The sequence below is a fragment of the Electrophorus electricus genome, chromosome 22 (assembly GCF_041902795.1).
Source record: "Electrophorus electricus isolate QZ-2024a chromosome 22, ASM4190279v1, whole genome shotgun sequence".
NCBI classification, from domain to species: domain Eukaryota; kingdom Metazoa; phylum Chordata; class Actinopteri; order Gymnotiformes; family Gymnotidae; genus Electrophorus; species Electrophorus electricus.
The window spans coordinates 1,639,997-1,657,867 of NC_137518.1; the positions used below are offsets into that span (position 1 = coordinate 1,639,997).

The 17,871-nt window shown below is 40.7% G+C and overlaps 1 protein-coding gene across 1 annotated transcript; it reads left to right on the forward strand.

Moving 5' to 3' along the window:
• The first annotated feature begins 841 nt into the window (after positions 1-841).
• On the forward strand, positions 842-8,838 carry LOC113586759 (uncharacterized). The gene is made up of 4 exons (XM_027025120.3): positions 842-1,411; positions 1,723-1,975; positions 7,255-7,398; positions 7,714-8,838. Exons 1-4 carry the CDS (start codon positions 1,351-1,353, stop codon positions 7,727-7,729), a joined length of 474 nt encoding a protein of 157 aa, XP_026880921.2. The 5' UTR covers positions 842-1,350; the 3' UTR covers positions 7,730-8,838.
• Positions 8,839-17,871: the final 9,033 nt, after the last annotated feature.

Sequence of the window (17,871 nt, forward strand, 5' to 3'; positions counted from 1 at the left end):
TCAGTGGCCTTTTTAAAGGACTCAGCAATGTGCCTTCGGCAGTACTTTGACCTGACGCCTTGCTGGGAGACTTGTGGGTGTCGGTGATAAGTGAAATACGGGAGAAATCCTGGGTTCTTTGAGAATTCCATCTTGAAATAATGGCTAACCACATTCAAGCCTAAGCAAAGCTTCATGATAGCATACCCTTCTCATTACCAGAGCACGTTTGGCTAAAGCTTAGCATTCCAGGACTGAATGTTTTTAGAAAACACAACAATAAAACCTTTAGATGACACTCAAGTATATAATTCTTAAATGTATTTTTTACATTTATTTTAACTGAACATCTTTTGAAATTCTCTGAATTGGAGCTGAGGTACTGGTCTCACTTTCCAAACATTAGCTGGAAACATTAGCTCATCTGTGACACTGGAATCCTGTTGTCTCCCTGGAGAAAAAGTTTTGACAGCAGGGAAAACTCTTCCTTTGGCTAACAGAAACTTTTCACTATAAATGTGTACCTAGCACTATGCCGGTGCCTACGCAACCACCCAGCAGGGTATACGTGATGGGGATTTACATTGAAAATATTTAATATGTGAGTGATGACTGAGCATGCCCTGTTTCTGACTTCTCCTGCTGAGGTGTGGCTGGGCTGCTTTTGTGTCAACTTGTTTGCATCGCTGCTGCGCTGTTAAATAAGCTTAAAGCAGACAGACTGGCCTTAACAACCACGCATGTGTGAATACATAGCTCAGACAAATTGTTTCTCACTTAACCTTTCCAAAGCCGTACTAACTCGCTTGTTTACAGCTCCAGATGTTTCATCCTCGGGAAACAAACGCACTCCAGGAAGCTCTCTCGAAAGATTATCAAAACATTTTCTTTAATGACACCAGCAGCATCCTTTATTGCATTTACCGATCACTGCCTTTTCTCTTCTAATAATAATCTTTGTTGGGGCGATTACATTAATTTTCATTTTAACGAATGGGACAGGGTGGATTACATTTGCTCAGGCTGCTTGCCGGTGACTTTTCCTGCAGGTGGTCGCCTGACATGCTGAACTTCACAACTTGATCGGTCCGCGTGGCGCTTTGAAGTCCCGTGCAGCGCGAGCTATAAAGTCGCATGAAGACCAGCCCCCGTCCATTGCAGGATGTTAGCACGCGGACTCCCACACCTCTCAACTGCCTACCTGTCAAACCTGCGATTTTAAAAAATAATCCGGACACTTTTCACTGGAAATATGATATGCGTCCACAAGGAAATGGTTTTCAATCAGTTTGGTCTAACTTTGGAATTAATCTGAGCACCTTATTTTCTTAAACGGATACGTTATTTTGTAATAACCGTAGGATAACCAGGATGTCGGTGATGGATTTGTGCGTTTTTATTTTAATTGGAGTAATTGCTGGATATGCAAGCGGTAAGTGGCCATCTTCCGAGTTTTACATGGTCAAGGACATTTTCCTGACAAAATGCTTTTCTCACTGCAGTTTTCCAAAAGGTCTTGAACAGTGTAGCCTAAAACATGACAGTATCTTGTGAAGATTATCGAAGGTTGACTATGGGCTTGCGTGACCAAGTTGCTACTTGTTCTGTCTTATACCAATTCATTTAAATACAATTCACAGCCTTAATTTATAGCCATTTTATATAATTGAATATATGCTAGGTATATACTAAGGTTTTTATATATATTCTTCAGCACTTAATGCATTTGTAATTGCTTTTCAGACGTTTCACCGCTTCGCAAAGATACGCACGAGAAGAGCGCAGTTGCGACTGCACAGCCGAATCTCATCTCCAGAACGTCAGTTACCCCTCCGGAAAAGTTCACTGTGTCCACCGGCATCAACGGAACAGCGTGCTATCTTTGCCAGCTGTCAAAGCCACGAAGGAGAGAGAGGCGGTGCACGTGTTACACGTACAAAGACAAGGAGTGCGTTTACTACTGTCACCTGGATATCATCTGGATCAATACGCCAGAGTAAGACCGAGCTTCTGCCAAGTTTCCAAACATTGCATGTGCTGAGATTTTTTTTTTTTTTTTAATCCCATAGACGTGGAACACTTGAAATGACATAACGGTTACAAAAAAGTTTTAGGGTAGGCTAAAAGAAATAAAACCAAATATTGAAGTATGCACAACACCATTTTACTGCTAAAAATGTCAAGTCTCCCATCACATTTGTAAGTCCATAACAAATGTGTGTCTTTATGCTTTTTAAAAAAAAATCAGGGTTTTGATATGAATACAGTTTAAATGTTCATATTTTTTTGTATTTCATTTTCGTCATTTACAACCCATGAAGCACTGAGAATAGTAACATCCATTTTCTCCAACTACCAAATGTAAATAAAGACAGAACCGCAGATATAGTATTGGAGCAGAGAAAGTTAAGTCTGTCTGGTGCACCTTCAAACTGTGCAGGTCTCTCTAGTTGTCATCACAGAAAGAGAGACTATACATGGTAGTACTTTCTCACTATGGGTCCTTTACCTTAGCAACTACAATCCAGAACCATTTCTGAACCATCTTTGGACCTGTACGTGTTTGAAAGAAGATGCGACAAATGCTAAATGCATGGTGTCCTGTGAGACTGTTTCTCATGTGGTATTATGAAAAGATTCATTTGGAGGTTAGTGTTTCTTATGGAGTGCTAGAAGGTACAGTGGAATCACAAACATAGGAGCTTATGAAACTCTTAAGTTGTTAAATCAGCAGGGTGAGCTCACCTTTGTGTTATTATTTTTGGTGAATTGTTATGTTGCAGTTCGGTTTCCAGTCCAGGCAAGGTGCCATGACCATGTTCTGTACTGTAAGGGTCAGATCAGAATCCTGCACACAGAGCAATTCAAGGTCACATGCATATAAAACAATATCTTAGCTTCTGTGCCTGCTTAAACATAATGGACAGACATCAAAGAAATGCTTTCTTGACAAGACGCTTAAAGGAATAACTCCTATCAGATGAGGAATAACTCTTATCAGACTCCTGAGCAATGTGCAGTGCTTCCCCTGGGCCAAGCCCATACCTGTTGCATTCCATGTGGTGTGAATAACACAGATGTACAAAAGTGTTTGCACAAGATTCACAAAACTTCTCAAAACACAAAACGAGACCAGATTGCTGCTTTATTGATCAACGTGGGTGACTCTCTCTTTGCCTCCGGCCAGAATGATTCCGACAGCATCAAAAACAGTGTAACATCAAGTTGTTATGTAATAAGGAGTCTCCAAAAGCTCTCAGTATACATGTCAATCAAGATTGGGCAAGATAAATCTTGGGGCACAAATTTTGTTCTTTTGTGTAACATAAATGGCCTTTTCACACTTTCCTTTTGTTTCAGTTGGCTTTTCTATTGCTACTTTTTCCCTCCCCCAAGTGCCAATATTCTGTAATACAGAATCATGCAGTAAACATGATTCTGTGACTGTAGTGACAGCACAGAGGAAGCGAGAGGCGAGGTCGAGCTAAAGAGCTCTTTATTTCCCATGGTCAAATCAACAAACACTCACAAAATGCACACAAAAATAAGTATTGTTGACATAAGGATCCTGGGGAAGGATGGCTCCTACAGGGACGGGTGTAGGATGGCTCCTATCTAAAGTAGTCCTCTCTGGCAGATGACCAGCCAACCGTGACAGAGACAAACCCCCCCCCCTCCCCCACAGGCTTCAGGACTGACACGTAAAACGCCCAGAATGCCCAACTGCCTCCCGGAAGACCGACCTTGTACGTGACATCATTAACTCTCCCCATGATGGCATAGGGACCCTCATACTTCCTGGCCAGCTTTCCGGGAGAGCCTGCCCAGTCGTCCTTTGTGGCTACCCACACCTTTTGTCCGACCACATACTGGGGAGTCTCTCCACGTCCCCTATCGGCTTTTAGCTTGTAAGCGGCAACCGCCCTGTGCAGATGTTGGTGCGTGTTTGCCCACATTCGTTCACTGTGTTGGCACCAATGGTCCACCGCCAGCTGATCTGAGGTAGGGGGGTTCCAAGGCTAGAGTGGCGGTTGGTACCCTAACACACACTCAAATGGGGTTAAAACAAGTTCCCGTATGCTGCAGAGAATTCTGTGCATATTCTGCCCAGGCCAGGTAAGTACTCCACGTTTCCGGGTGTCATTGGTTATACAGTCGCAGGAACTTACCCAATGCCTAGTTAGCTCTTTCCGCCTGACCGTTGGCCTGGGGATGATGGTCAGATGTCAGGCTGACCATTATAATTAGCTTTTCCAGTAGTTCCTTCCATAGCCGTGACGTAAACTGTGGTTCTCTGTCGAAAATGATGTCTTCTGGCAGGCCAAACTGTCTGAAGACATGTCGAAAGAGTAAACCCGCTGTTGCCCAAGCCTTGGGTAGACCTGCCAAGGGAACATATCAAACCATCTTCGAAAAGTGATCCACTATAGTGAGTATCATGGTATTACCCTCGGATCTAGGCAAATCTGAAACGAAGTCCACTGTGAGATGAGCCCACGGGTGCAGGGGGGTAGACGGGGAGCAGTTTACCTGTGGGAGGAGTACATGGCGTTTTGCTACATACGCAATCCGTGCATGAAGCCACGAACCTCACCACGTCCTTGTTCAGGGCTGGCCACCAGTAGCGTGCGCCTAGAAACTGGGTGGTACGTGTGGACCCTGGATGGCCAGTTCCCATTGAGGTGTGGGCCCACACGATGAGGGAGTCACGAAGTTTGGGTGGTACGTATAGGCGATTGGGCGGACATTGTGGATGAGGGTTAGCCGCTTCAATTCGCTTGTCGATCTTCCATCTTACCGATTCCAGGAAGCAAGAGGAGGGAAGAACAGGTTCTAAACAAGTCGCTTGGACCTCGGCGTTGTACAGACGTGAGAGCGCGTCTGCTCTCCTGTTCCTCTCCCCTGGTCTATACGTAACTCGGAAATTGAAACGTGAAAAGAAGAGCGACCACCAAGCCTGCCTGGAATTCATCCTCTTGGCATTCTGGAGGTATTCGAGGTTTTTGTGTTCAGTGGTCATCATAAAGAGGTGGCAGGCTCCCTCTAGCCAGTGCCTCCACTCCTCGAACGCGAGTTTCATGGCTAGCAATTCTCAGTCTCCAACTCCATAGTTCCATTCCGCCGGACTCAACTTCCAGGAAAAGTAGGCTATGGGGTGTAATTTACCTCATTTGTCCTGTTGTTGTGACAGCACAGCTCCCACACCTACATTTGACACGTCCACCTGCACCACGAAAGATTTTCTTGGATCGGGTTGTCTTAGCACCGGTGCGGAGTAGAAGGTGACTTTTAGCTCCTCAAAGGACCTCTCTGCCCTGGGAGTCCAGTTCAGTCATTTGTTCTGAACCCGGAGTAGATCCGTGAGGGGCTGAGCTAGGGTGCTGAAAGACTTAACAAAACGTCTGTAGAAATTGGCGAACCCCAGAAAATGCTGTAAGGCTCTACGCGTATGGGGTCTCGGCCAGGCCTTATCTGCCTCTACCTTACCTGATTGCACACGCACGCTACCTTCTTGAATAATGTAGCCCAGGAAGTTTCTCTCTTTCTTGTGGAATTCACATCTTCCCACTTTGCAATATAGGAAATTACTTAACAAAGAGAATGGTACTCACCTCACTTACGTGATGGTCCCAGGAAGTGGAATAGATCAGAATGTCGTCGATGTAAGCGACAGCAGATCTACCCATGAACTCCCTTAGGACCTTGTTAATGTACGCTTGGAACACAGAGGGGGCTGTGGCCAGACCATAGGGTAGGACTAGGTATTCATAATGCCCCGAAGAAGTACTAAATGCCACTTTCCACACATCTCCCTCCTTAATCCTTATGAGATTATATGCACTACGTAAATCGAGCTTAGTGAAGTACCTAGCTCCCCTTAGTTGTACCAGCATGGCAGGAACTAACAGAAGGGGATATGGGTACTGTATAAGCAGCTTATTGAGGCCTCAATAGTCCACACATGATCTTAGACCCCCATCTTTCTTCTTCACAAAGAAAAAGCTGGCTGAAGCCGGAGACATAGAGGGAAGGATATATCCCTGTTCTAGGGCCTCCTTTACATACTGTCCCATTGCTCGCTCCTCCTCCAGGGAGAGAGGATGGACTCAGCTCCTGGGAGGTACTGCCTTCTCCTTCAGCAGAATGGCACAATTCTAGTCACGAGGGGGGGGCTGTGTGGCTTTGGTGGTACTGAACACCTGCGCCAGATCTGCTTGTCAGCCTCCAGGCGCTCTATGGAAGTAGCCTGGAGACACACCCTCTGATGTGGAAAGCATTGCCCCTCACTGCCTCCTGATTAGGAGGGGTGATGGGAGAGGTCGCTCACTGCTCGGAACTAATCAGGCGATTCACACACTGACCAAGAGTCCGTACTAGCGACCGGATCTCTCCGATCTCCTGCCTTTGGTGATCCAGAGCCACCATCTGTATTGCAAGCAGGTGAGCCCAGTCGGGGCTACTCGCTTTGCTCCCTGGTGGCTGCACATTCTGTGACGGTAACGATGGCACAGAGTAAGAAAGAGGCGAGGTCAAGCTAAAGAGCTCTTTATTCTCCATGTTCCAATGAACAAACACTTATGAAATGCACACAAAAATAAGTATTGTTGATATAAGGATTCTGGGGAAGCGATGCACGGGATGAGTCTCCCATCTGGCTTAGTCCACTAATGCTCAGCGTCTTCTCCAGAGACCTGTAGGTTTAAATAGCACAGACACTTATACACAGTTGTAACTGGTTAAAATTCCAGCCCCTATCTAAAGTAGTCGTGTCCTCTCTGGAGAATGACCGGCCAACCCTGACAGATTCCTCCTATCATTTATCACTAATGTCTGTTAGTACAATACAATAATTTTATACTGCATGTAATAATACATATTTGTTTTCATATTTATGCATGTACGTACTTAATAGTTAAATGTTTGTTTAAGAAATATGTCTTTCTCATATCATACCTTTGCAGTCAAGGTAGAAACATCTGGGCTGGGGCTTGTTCATCTCACCTGTACATATTGTGCATGGATTGTGAATCAGACCAAGCAAGCCAATGAAAGAATGTTCAAACTTATCAACACAAACCTCCCATATAAAAGCCATGTGGTGAATAGAAGATGATGGAGCGGCATAAGGCCTGATGTCCAAAAGCTCAGAGGGGGAAACCCTCACAGAGTGCTAGAGGTCAGGGGACATTTGTGTCTGGCACTACCGGGTTTCCACTCGCTTCTGCCGTAACACCTGGGCCAATGTCCCCTCCCCTGCTGTATGTGTGTTGACAGGCGCACGGTCCCGTATGGGATGTCGAGTTACCGAGGCTCGGGTTACCGGGTGCGACGCTCTGCGACGAACAGGGCCGAGACACAGAAGCGTTGCGTGTGTGCCACGGTGAGCGACTTGGCGTGCAACAGTTTCTGCAGTGAGAGGTGAGCTTCAAAGCACACAGCACACACTACACCACAAGCCTGCCAAATCTGTAATGAAAAACTGAGCCTCTCTCAGCAATCAGTGCTACTTGCAGAGTAATGTGTGACTCCGGTCATGCACTGACATTCCACGCTTGGTCCCTTTTCAGGGATTTTGGGGTTCATAAGTTTGAACCCAGAACTGTTCTTCTGGTAATAGGCTGCTATTGCATTTCTGTGCTTCTGTCAATCAGAATGAGAAGATCTTTGTTTTATTTTAACGATTAGTCAGCGGATTGGTTGATTGTCGTGTCTTGTTTTGTCTTATTCCATCAGGGGGAGGTCACCATGACCCTCTGGTGCAGGGGTGCTAAGCCATGCCTCCTGTGTTTTCTTCTGTCTTAACACCTGCAGTCTTGCCTTAAACAAAAGGCTTACATCCGTCGGAGGAGAAGAAATTCCATTATTCAAGGAAGACATAAAAGGAAAGAGGAGACTAACAATGGAGTTGTTGTAGGAAGCCTGTGCAATCTGGAAGCCAGTGAACTAAAGTAGGCCAGGCTGGGATTTGACAGATTATTTAAAAGAACCAATGCCTAACTTAAGACATTACTTTATGGCTTGACTCCTGGACGGCAACCAATGCTGACTGTTTCTTTGAGCATCAGAATTTTTCAGACGTGTGGCTAACTGTCCATACATTTGCATTTCTTTTGCTGTGATTACTGGATTGTCTCAAGTCTCCTTTAAAGATATTAAAAATATGCATGGTCTAATTTATGATTGAAATTTGCTATGATTTGATTTCCAAGTTAGGAAGTCACTGAGCCCTTGCATAAGTTGGATGTTGGCTTAGCAAACACTGAGATGGTATTAGTGGGCATTTCTCCACGTCAACGGAAATGCTTCTGGTGATATGGCACTTAATGATGGACACACAAGCAGTGAAACAAAGGCAGTACTTTTTAAGATATTAATAGTCCATAATTTAATATCGTGCATATGGAAAACATTTTCATTTTCTTGATTTCATATTATTACATACAATATTTTTACTTGTAAATACAGGCATTCCATCAATTACAGTATATTTCATCTAAATGTTTACCACTTTATTTTGTAGTCATAATGTTGTGGGGTTTTTTTGTTGGTTTTTTTTTAATCTAAAAGGCCCTCATTTCAAATGTGGTTTTTAGTCACTATTTTAAAAAGTTTTTGATAGTTGATTTTTTTTTTTTAATCAATTCCAAATTCATTGGTAATTAAAATAAAAGCATTTCCAGGTTTACTCATTCACTTTCATTTACTGCCTTTCTCAGGTTTGGGGCTAAACCACTCGCTAAGACCTGCTCAAGCAGACAATTCAGTGTTTTTATGTTTCTGATCTGGAAGGATGCGCCACTATTATCTATTCCAAAACCACTCCCAAAGCTCTGCATGGAGAACTGTCACCAGGAAAAATTCCCTCCGTCTGCTTATCTTTGCCTCTGCCATCAGTGGTGTTTGAATGGATGTTTATTTGTTTGCAAAAATATGTACAGTACCTTCATATAATATTAAATGAAAACCATCCCCATCTTTGCTGCCTCCATCATTTCTACTGTCTTGTAGTCCACTGAGCTAAAAGGACAGCACGGCAAAGCAACAGATGTGTCTCAGTCTCCCTAACTCTCCCGCTCAGGTGAGTGTCGTAACTTCCCCACCATCCTCCAGCCTGCCACAGGAGAGCTCAAGAATGGGACGTTGTCTTGGGATTTGCCTTGAATATTCACAAACGATGTGAATTTAGCTGGTATGATTTAATGAGCTAAGGAAACATCCTTCTTATGGACCATTTATCAGCTGTACTGTTGCATACACCCAGAGTCCACATTCTTCACAATGGGGCTTGGTATAATTTAGGTCAATAAAAATGCACATCTGTTTCACACTGAATACACAGAGGACCTTCAGTATTGCAAAACTGCAGACAATCGCAGTACACTATGAACATTGCCATGCTAACAATTGACATAATTGTACCACATATCGACAGAGGCAATAGATTTCCTTCTCAAAGTTGAAAATGAGTCATCCCCCCCATCTAGATATGTATGGAAGAATATTATCACATTGCAGATATACATCAAATATAAAAAAAGTAGCAAATGTTTAAATTAAAAGAGGATTCATTATTGTGGAATATCCAACAGTCTCGATAGCTTTTGCTCTAAATAAGCATCCTGAGAGGAAAACTAAACCTTTCTTTAAAAAGAATAACAATTTCCTGCCAATAGGGGCAGTACAATCAGGACCAGGTGGTTTCTCTGATCACGGATTGATAATTAAACCATATATGGAACCTACTGGCTATACTGTGTCATCATCCAATAGGTTCCATGTATGGTTTAATTATCAGAATGTAAAGGGCAATTAGAAAATATACATTAATTGGATCCGGTGGTCTGGGCTTCAAGTGCCATTGCTGTAAATATGCCTTCAAGACATGCAACATTTCCCTTTACTCACAACTGTGAAACGCCGACAGATTAAGAAGGGTGCTACGGGCCAGAGGCTTTTCTGAACCATCACACTTGCCACATTGAAAAATACAAAAAATACATAAGCACGTTCTTTTCATAAACCTCAAAACTACGACACCATGCCGCTCGCTGTGATACAACACTCCTATGTTAACCAATGCAGCAGACTGTACCGGCACTGCACTGGTAATGGTCGGTAGTGGCAAGGCAAAAATACATTTGGGGTTGATTTTTCGTCAGTTGCTGCTCAGCAAAACTGCAGTTTTTAACCTAGAAACAATAGAAACTTAAATATTCTTGTTACACCATGTAATCAAAACAGAAAACAGCCTGGACTGTATTTTCACTCAGCATCATTAATAGTAACATTGCCATTAGTCTAGACTAGAGTTATCCTTCCTTATTTTTTACTATTCATCAGTATTTGAACCTCTCGATGGAAAACAATGACAAAACTTGTTTGCACAGTATGTTTGATTAAAAGCGAGATAGCGAGATGTCAACAGATATTTTATTATCATCCCCAGGAGAAAAGGCAACCATAAAGCTTATCCACAATCTCGTTGTCTCTGCGGGAATAGTTCATCGTTTCCCTGCACACTCGGACTACCGCGGAGAGTGGTGGAGTACTTGCGCCTCACCCCTCCTCGCGTACAAATCCAGTCTGAGCACAGGTCTTCCAGGCCTGTGCCTGTGCATGTCAAACGATGTCGATTTTTTAATCTTCAGTTTTTACCCCTTGTCATGGCTAGAGTTATAAAGTGAAATATTAATACTGTGGCGTCCGTCGATGACTAGAGGAGGGGGGGGGGGGGGGGGGGGGGGGGATGCACGCAGCCAAGTTTATCAGGTAGTTGAAAATAAATGTTTTAATGTTGTTTATGTGTTAGTATTTTGCATGCATGTTGTTTTTGTTTGGTCCATCCTTTTTAGTGTATTTGTTCTTTTGTTTATCCCCTCAGCCCTTTTGTGTAGAGGAATTTCATTCTGATTGTTTACTTACTGTATGGTTTTTAAAGGCCATGCCTGTGTAAATGAGAGTTGTATCTGGAACTGAAATTGTCTTACGTGTTACAATACTATTTCTCCCCACCTGATAAACACACTGTTTTGCCAGCGTTCATCAGTCAACATAATGTCCTCATCTTGTTAGTGTAGAATGTAAATGTGCAACTCTAATACCCAAGAAAACTACACACTTTCCCATAGCTGAGTTAAACATAAAAAGATAAAGTGCATTTCTGAAAGTTCTCTTTATCAGTAAATATTATTTGACTGTTTTTGACAAATGTCTGTGGATAGCTCTTCGTTTTTAGCATTTCTCACGAGCAGCTGAAGCCAGAGATACAAAAACCTACTGGTGGATTGGATTCCTTGTCACACTGTAATAAAACTGAGGTTTATCCCCCTCTCACACCCAGGAATTCCCATACTTGCTGACGAAGGCTGGGATTTCAAGCTGTGGGCTAGAGTTAAAGACAGAAAACATTCATACCTTGCTGTCTGCAAGGAGTCCTCCAGTAGCCCTCTGACAGATACAACACACAACGGACAAGTAGAGCATTTGTGGTAATGACCTAATCAGGGATACATTCAGCATTCAGCACACACTTAAGGAAACACGCTTAGCCTCTGAGAGGAAATGCCACTAATAAAACAAGCAGAATCCCTGTCCGGTCTGTAATTCCACAGACTTTACAGTGAAAGTGTTTGCTGGTGCAGTTGTGCAATTTTCTTTTTATACTAGCTGTTTTCATTTCAGCTCAGCTCCGAGACGACCAAGAAACAGAAACGTGAAAACAAAGAGAATACATTGTCTAGATGCTGGTTAAATTTGTCCCGCCAACATTGGCTGTAACAGAGTCTGGACAGGTGAGCCAGACTCTAAAAGCTAGAGGGGACATCCGTGTGAGCTAGCCTGGGACACCGCTCCTCAGAACGTCTCGTGTCACTTTAGAGCTGGAAAGACACGTCTCTGTCTGCAACTTAAAGATGATTATTTTACGGACATAAAGTTCCTCCTCTCTTCAAGCCAAAAGATGCAGTTTGTAAATTCGTCCTCAAATTTGTCTCACATTTGTGATGAGTGAAAGAGCTACAGAATACAGAATACCACCTAGCAGTGTGAATTAATTGTCCCCAGAGCCCACTAAAACAGATACAGATTATAAAACAGCATACTACGAGTGCATATTTACATTAATTTGACAAGGACATAAATATTATTTGATATGGTAAGACATTGATTAAAGTCTGGTGCCCCGGGGTAGTAACTGGCAAAGCTGACTCTCTCTCGAGGGTATGAAGGAATTCTAAACGTCACGTGGGTTTTTATGTGGAATATTGGCAGTGATGCTTATGCAATTTGACTGGCAATGCGGATGCGCCCAAGGCAATTGCGATGACATTATAATCTAAATAAGCTAATATGGTAGAAGGCTAACAGTTTAATGGGGTGGTGTTCCCTGACACAACTTTTCCAGACTTATGGTTGTGGCATTTCTACACTGATTTGCAACTGCTCGCACAACTGATTGTTTTCATCTGTGAGAGAGTACAGGAAAAGAGAATATAGAGAGGATACCAGGAGGATACCGAGAGGCTTTGCACAAGCAACCATGTCATAGTAACCAAGTTATAGCAGCATTAGAACATTACAACCTTTTCCTTCCTCAAACAGCTTCTGTTGCTGTGGGTATGATGGACCATTAAAGGAAGACAATTCCAATTTGCTGACAAAGTATATATTTAACAGGTTTAACTGTCTTTTCTTAATCTTGTACTATTACTACAAGGCAATCAAGCAAGACAAATGGACATTGCTTTTTGTTTTTTTAATGAGTGAATTGTCACACAATAAAAATAAATTAAAACAGAAGTAAAACTTCATTTTGCATTTATATAATATCAGACAGACAGCCACAGGTCTCTTTAATGGTGTTTTCCCTGCTGACTGCTTCTGCACTCAGACACACAATAGCTGCTTTGTGTAATTACTGACAAGGTACATTGTACATAACACATTGGAAACTCTATTTCTAAGAACAACGAAACAGTGAATTAGAACATTGCTAACCCAACATAGAATGCAGAACTCACGTGTGCAGTTGTGTTTCTCAAAAAGTAGCTTTAGACAGGCAAGTCAGATCAGGTCATGCATGTTTGGCACAGGATGTTCAATGGCGTCTGCAACCGTAACAGCATTTCAAAGCCTAGCCTTAGGCTTCTGGCAAAGCATACTTCATAAGAGCATGTCAATGATCTGTACTTGACAGCGGTCTCAAGACAGAGGTATAATGACAGCAATTATAGCACCTTCTTTATTGTGGAATTGTGTTCCACACTTGGTACATCCATGACTTAGACACACATTCACTGCTTTGGTTTTGGCATCTGAGAAGTACTGAATACTGAATGATCTCAGGTCTTTGTGATTTCATACATATTTGTGATTTCATACTTAAATCATGAATATTCCAATGTCTTTATGATTGCATGTTCAGATCTCTTTAGAATAACTGTAATGTGATTGAAATCTGAGCCAGGTTGGAGAATATAAGCATCCAAAACATGAGGCCTTTCAAAGCTAGCCTAGGCGCACATATGACATATAAAACACCGCCATTTTATAAAAACTGATAAAATGCTTAATTTCCAATATTACTTATTTATTTGAAAATTAGTACAAAATACCAACCATTAATTTTCTCTTACTGTCTATGTGAAAGAAAGAGAAGAAGACAATTCTCAGAAGACAGGCTCCAGTTCATTAAACTACAGATTAAACTACAACTTAAATTACAAATTGAACTACAAATGAGGACTCAATAATTCTGGCAGCTTCAATATTTTTAACAAGTCTTCAAGAGATCAGAATAATTTGCTTTACTGAGATCAGGTATGACAGAGGATGAGCTGGAACTGAAGAAAACTGGTTTGGGAAGAATGCGCTTACTGATGGAAATGCAATGAAATTTAGCGAATGCACTCAACCCTAAGGCATTCTAAATCTACTGAAGCGAAAAACAAACATCCTCATAGAATATCATTTTTAAGGCACCATCCACCACTCTACACCATTCCTCCAGCATAAAAATGACACATGAATTAAAATGCTCAAAGAGACCTGTCTGCATGCTGAAGTCAAGATAAAACTGCTATCAAAATAAATTTGGACTGTATTCCTGCTCATATAACTTGACGCTCAAGCAACCATGTTTGTGCAGGTCGACACTGGTGCACACTGGAGCTGTTATACTGCTGGGAGGCCCAAGACAAACTGTGCTTCACCATTAAAGAGGAATGTTATAGCCAAATAATCGGATGGAGTCTGACATCAGCCAGGACACACAAGGAAGAGACCCATCACGAAATGAACGCCTGCATCTGTGATGAGTAGATTAGATTTATGGACTTGGTTATCAATAATCCTTCATGTTAATGCAAAGCATGTATTTATCATCACTTTATCAAAGCATAATATCATAATATTGTTTAAAGAATAAAAAGAGTGTTGAATTGAATGACAAAGTTCACACAGATAATATACCTCCCAAAGGTTAGTGAATCGGCAGAGTCATATGGAAACTGCATATAAACTGCAGAATAACATGTAGACAAGTGTCACTCTTCTATACTCACCCTAAAATGACTGTAAAGTGAGGCATGGTCATGCTGAACTCAATTCTGCCAAAGATCGGAGATTTGACAAAGAGAAATGTGATGTTTTTCTACACAAGAGGCCAAATTTATGTTAGCCTGGTGTTATGGATCAATGCAGTCAAATCAATGCAGAATTCAGGGGAATCCAATTAAAATGCATGCAGTATAGGCTGAATATTATATTGGAATATTATTGCAAATACACTATGACATTTAAAATCTATTAATTTGATAAACAACATCTATATTAAGGGATTCATGGTGCCAAATTCAATCAAATAATAAACAACCTTGATGTTATTATGGTAACGTTTTTTAATCCTTAAAAGAATTGCAGGTTTTGAAGCAAAAAGCTTAAGTAGAAATATTCCATGCTCTGTTTTGTGTGGTCTACGATTCTTAACAAATCATAGTGTAAACATTTGCATTTGGTTCACTTTTGTCAAAATGACATTTGCTTTTAAGAACAAAAATGAATCTGAATTAGATTGCAGAACAACACCTGATTCAACTGAAATCAGAAAACAGACCATAAAAATAAGATGTGTCATGAGATCAGAGATGACTATTGGCTGTTCACATGATACTTGGCCTCAGATATTTTTGTTAAAAAATAAGTTATAAAAAAATAACATAATAGCTTTCAGATTGTATGACTGTATGACTTGATGCCCCATGTCTATACAGTGTATAGAGAGGGAAGGTCCCATAGAGATCAATAGAAAAAAACAGAAGTGCAGCAAATGAAAAACCAGCAGAACGTCTTCTTCCATCTTATTGTGACAAACAAAACATGGCCAACTGTACACATGGGGCACATTTACCCACCTAACTTAAAAACACCCAGAACTTCCAGATGGGTTCAGGGGACTTTCATCTGTAAAAGAGGACATTATGATCTATTCATAATTGTTTGCCTGCACTTTAAATGTTAACACTTTAATCTCAGTGGCATGTTGCAGTGATAAGCAAGCCATCGGGGACTAATCTGCATATTTCATTTTAGGTCAGAGAATGCAGTAGGATTCATGTGAACACTATCCAAACTAAGATACTAAAAATGAATACAGGCTTTGTAGTGAAAATGCAGTGTAATGGATAATCCGGGTTCCCTGGAATCACTGTACAGTTAAAATTTCAATTAACATCTTCGAGAAACCATTCCTTAAGTTTCACCACTCATTCAACTTCAAAGAGGTATATAGAGAAAACTACTAAAAATTGGTTTTGAATAATAACAGCAAATTTTCTCCAAATGCATGGCAGACTCCTCTTTACAAGAAAGGCAGTCAGCTGAATTAAAGGAACATAAGCCTGGATGTATTTGAATACCTTATCAGAGTTAAAAGAACAAAAAGATAACCCCATTTGTATTTAACTGGTCAAAATCCTAGTTATGTCTTCTAGTTTTGGTATAGGAAACCTATGGGGACCAACAAGTTAATTAAAGTTATTTTAGGCCATGCTATGGGAAACCACTGTATCATTAAGAAATGACTGCATTGTTAAAAGGTCAGGACATAGTTGCATTAATAAAGTGTTATGTATAAGACTGAGGCTGTTCCCCACTGTCTATATAATTATTTTATACAGAAATCCTTTAATGAAATCCTTTAATAAAGGAAATAATCCTAAATGAAATGAGATCCTTTCACCTCAATAAAATTATTCGAAAGATAACAAAAACAGATTTGTTTTTCGTTTTTTTAAAAATGAAGTGGATAAGAATTCTTTAATGCATGTGGTAACAACTCATGGAACCAGTTGCTAGGAAGAACCAGTTTTGGCAACTATGATTAATAAAGAAAATAGGCTTTAAAGTTTATAGTTAGATTTTTAATTTGTTTTAAGTGTTGGATATTTTTGTTGTCGATTTGAAATGATTGTATTGACATCTACAATAATTTTCTGTTTCATGCCAAACTTTCTATGATAAATCTGCTGTCTCCTGTTGAAGTTTTATTTTTCAATGGAAATAACATTCGGGCTTTTTATGTTTATGTTTTTAACTTATAATCCAATATCCCCATTTAATATGTGGTGAAAGCTCTTTGTTTTTATGTGAAATGCTTAATATCATCCACTGACCGGTCAACCTCTCAGTGTTTCATTCAGATGAATATTACATCGTATTCGTTTTGCATTCAAACCCAGTAAGAGAAGCAGTAATTGGAATTCTTTCCATGTTTTTGATGTTATTATCACTAGGGACCTTAAGCAGATCCACTGACCAAAAATAAATAAATAAATAAGTTGAAGCAAATGGTAATACGCTACTGAGCAGAATGCACACTGGGTTAAAAAAGGGTCATTAGAAGTAGTTTAAGAAACAGGTTTAGGTTCCTTTTCTTTGAATAGTTTACACCTCTCACCTGTGCTTTCAGTGATTTGGAAATCAAAGTTGTAAAAATGTCTCGCACTATAATTTAGGACCACAAGCAGGAGGATTTTCAGTCTGCGAGCTACTTGCCCGAAAAATAAAAATGCTGAAATGAAGCCAGGAATCCCAGCAATGCTGACAGACACAGGCAGGAGTCACACGCTATGATGGATGCAGGGAACTGTTTTGTTGTTCCTCAGAGAATTCTACAGATATTTATATGACAGGAGAACTTTACAAATATGTCATGCTGAAATGCAGATGTGACAAAACGTTATCTACAAGCCTGTTGAGGAAAAACTCAAACTGTACAAAACCTTTGACTGTTATTATTATTATTATTATTATTATCTTATCATTATTATAATTATTCTATTGTAAAACTGTTAATGTGAGAATGCAGCTGGAGAGAATTTTCAATGACTGCAATTATACAATTGTTAATTAATTAAACATATTATTAGTTCCTAAGTATACAGGTTGAAAATAACAAATATTTTAATCGCAAATCATTATAAATAAACCTAATACACTAATATTTTGTTTACTTATGAAACAGCACTACAAGCCAGAATTCACCTTAAAGTCCACATCTATTTGATTTGTCTCATAAGGATATAACTATACCTTCTGGAAACGAAACCGTGTATTCTAAGCTGTCAACTAGAACAACTCAGCCAGGAAGTGGTCTCGCTAGGTCACTGAAGTAGAGGCAGTCAATTACACATCATCAGTGCCAGATATGTAAATATCTAACTGTGTGGGCTCTGAAATGAAGTCCACGTGCTCTGAGTTGTGGTCCAGCAAGTTCTGCCAGACGGCCGTAAATCTGCAGCACAGAGGCTTGCTGCTTAAGATGTAGCAAATAAAAGTCCCATGAATGTATAAAAGTCCCTAGAGGAAATATTTAACAGTATATCTGTCTTTGAG

What these genes read in the sequence shown, in the direction of transcription:
- LOC113586759 (XM_027025120.3), top strand. Translation starts at nt 1,351, where the DNA reads ATGTCGGTGATGGATTTGTGCGTTTTTATTTTAATTGGAGTAATTGCT. An exon ending in AATTGCTGGATATGCAAGCG is followed by an intron (nt 1,412 to 1,722) that starts GTAAGTGGCCAT and finishes ATTGCTTTTCAG; the next exon opens with ACGTTTCACCGCTTCGCAAA. An exon ending in ATCTGGATCAATACGCCAGA is followed by an intron (nt 1,976 to 7,254) that starts GTAAGACCGAGC and finishes GTGTGTTGACAG; the next exon opens with GCGCACGGTCCCGTATGGGA.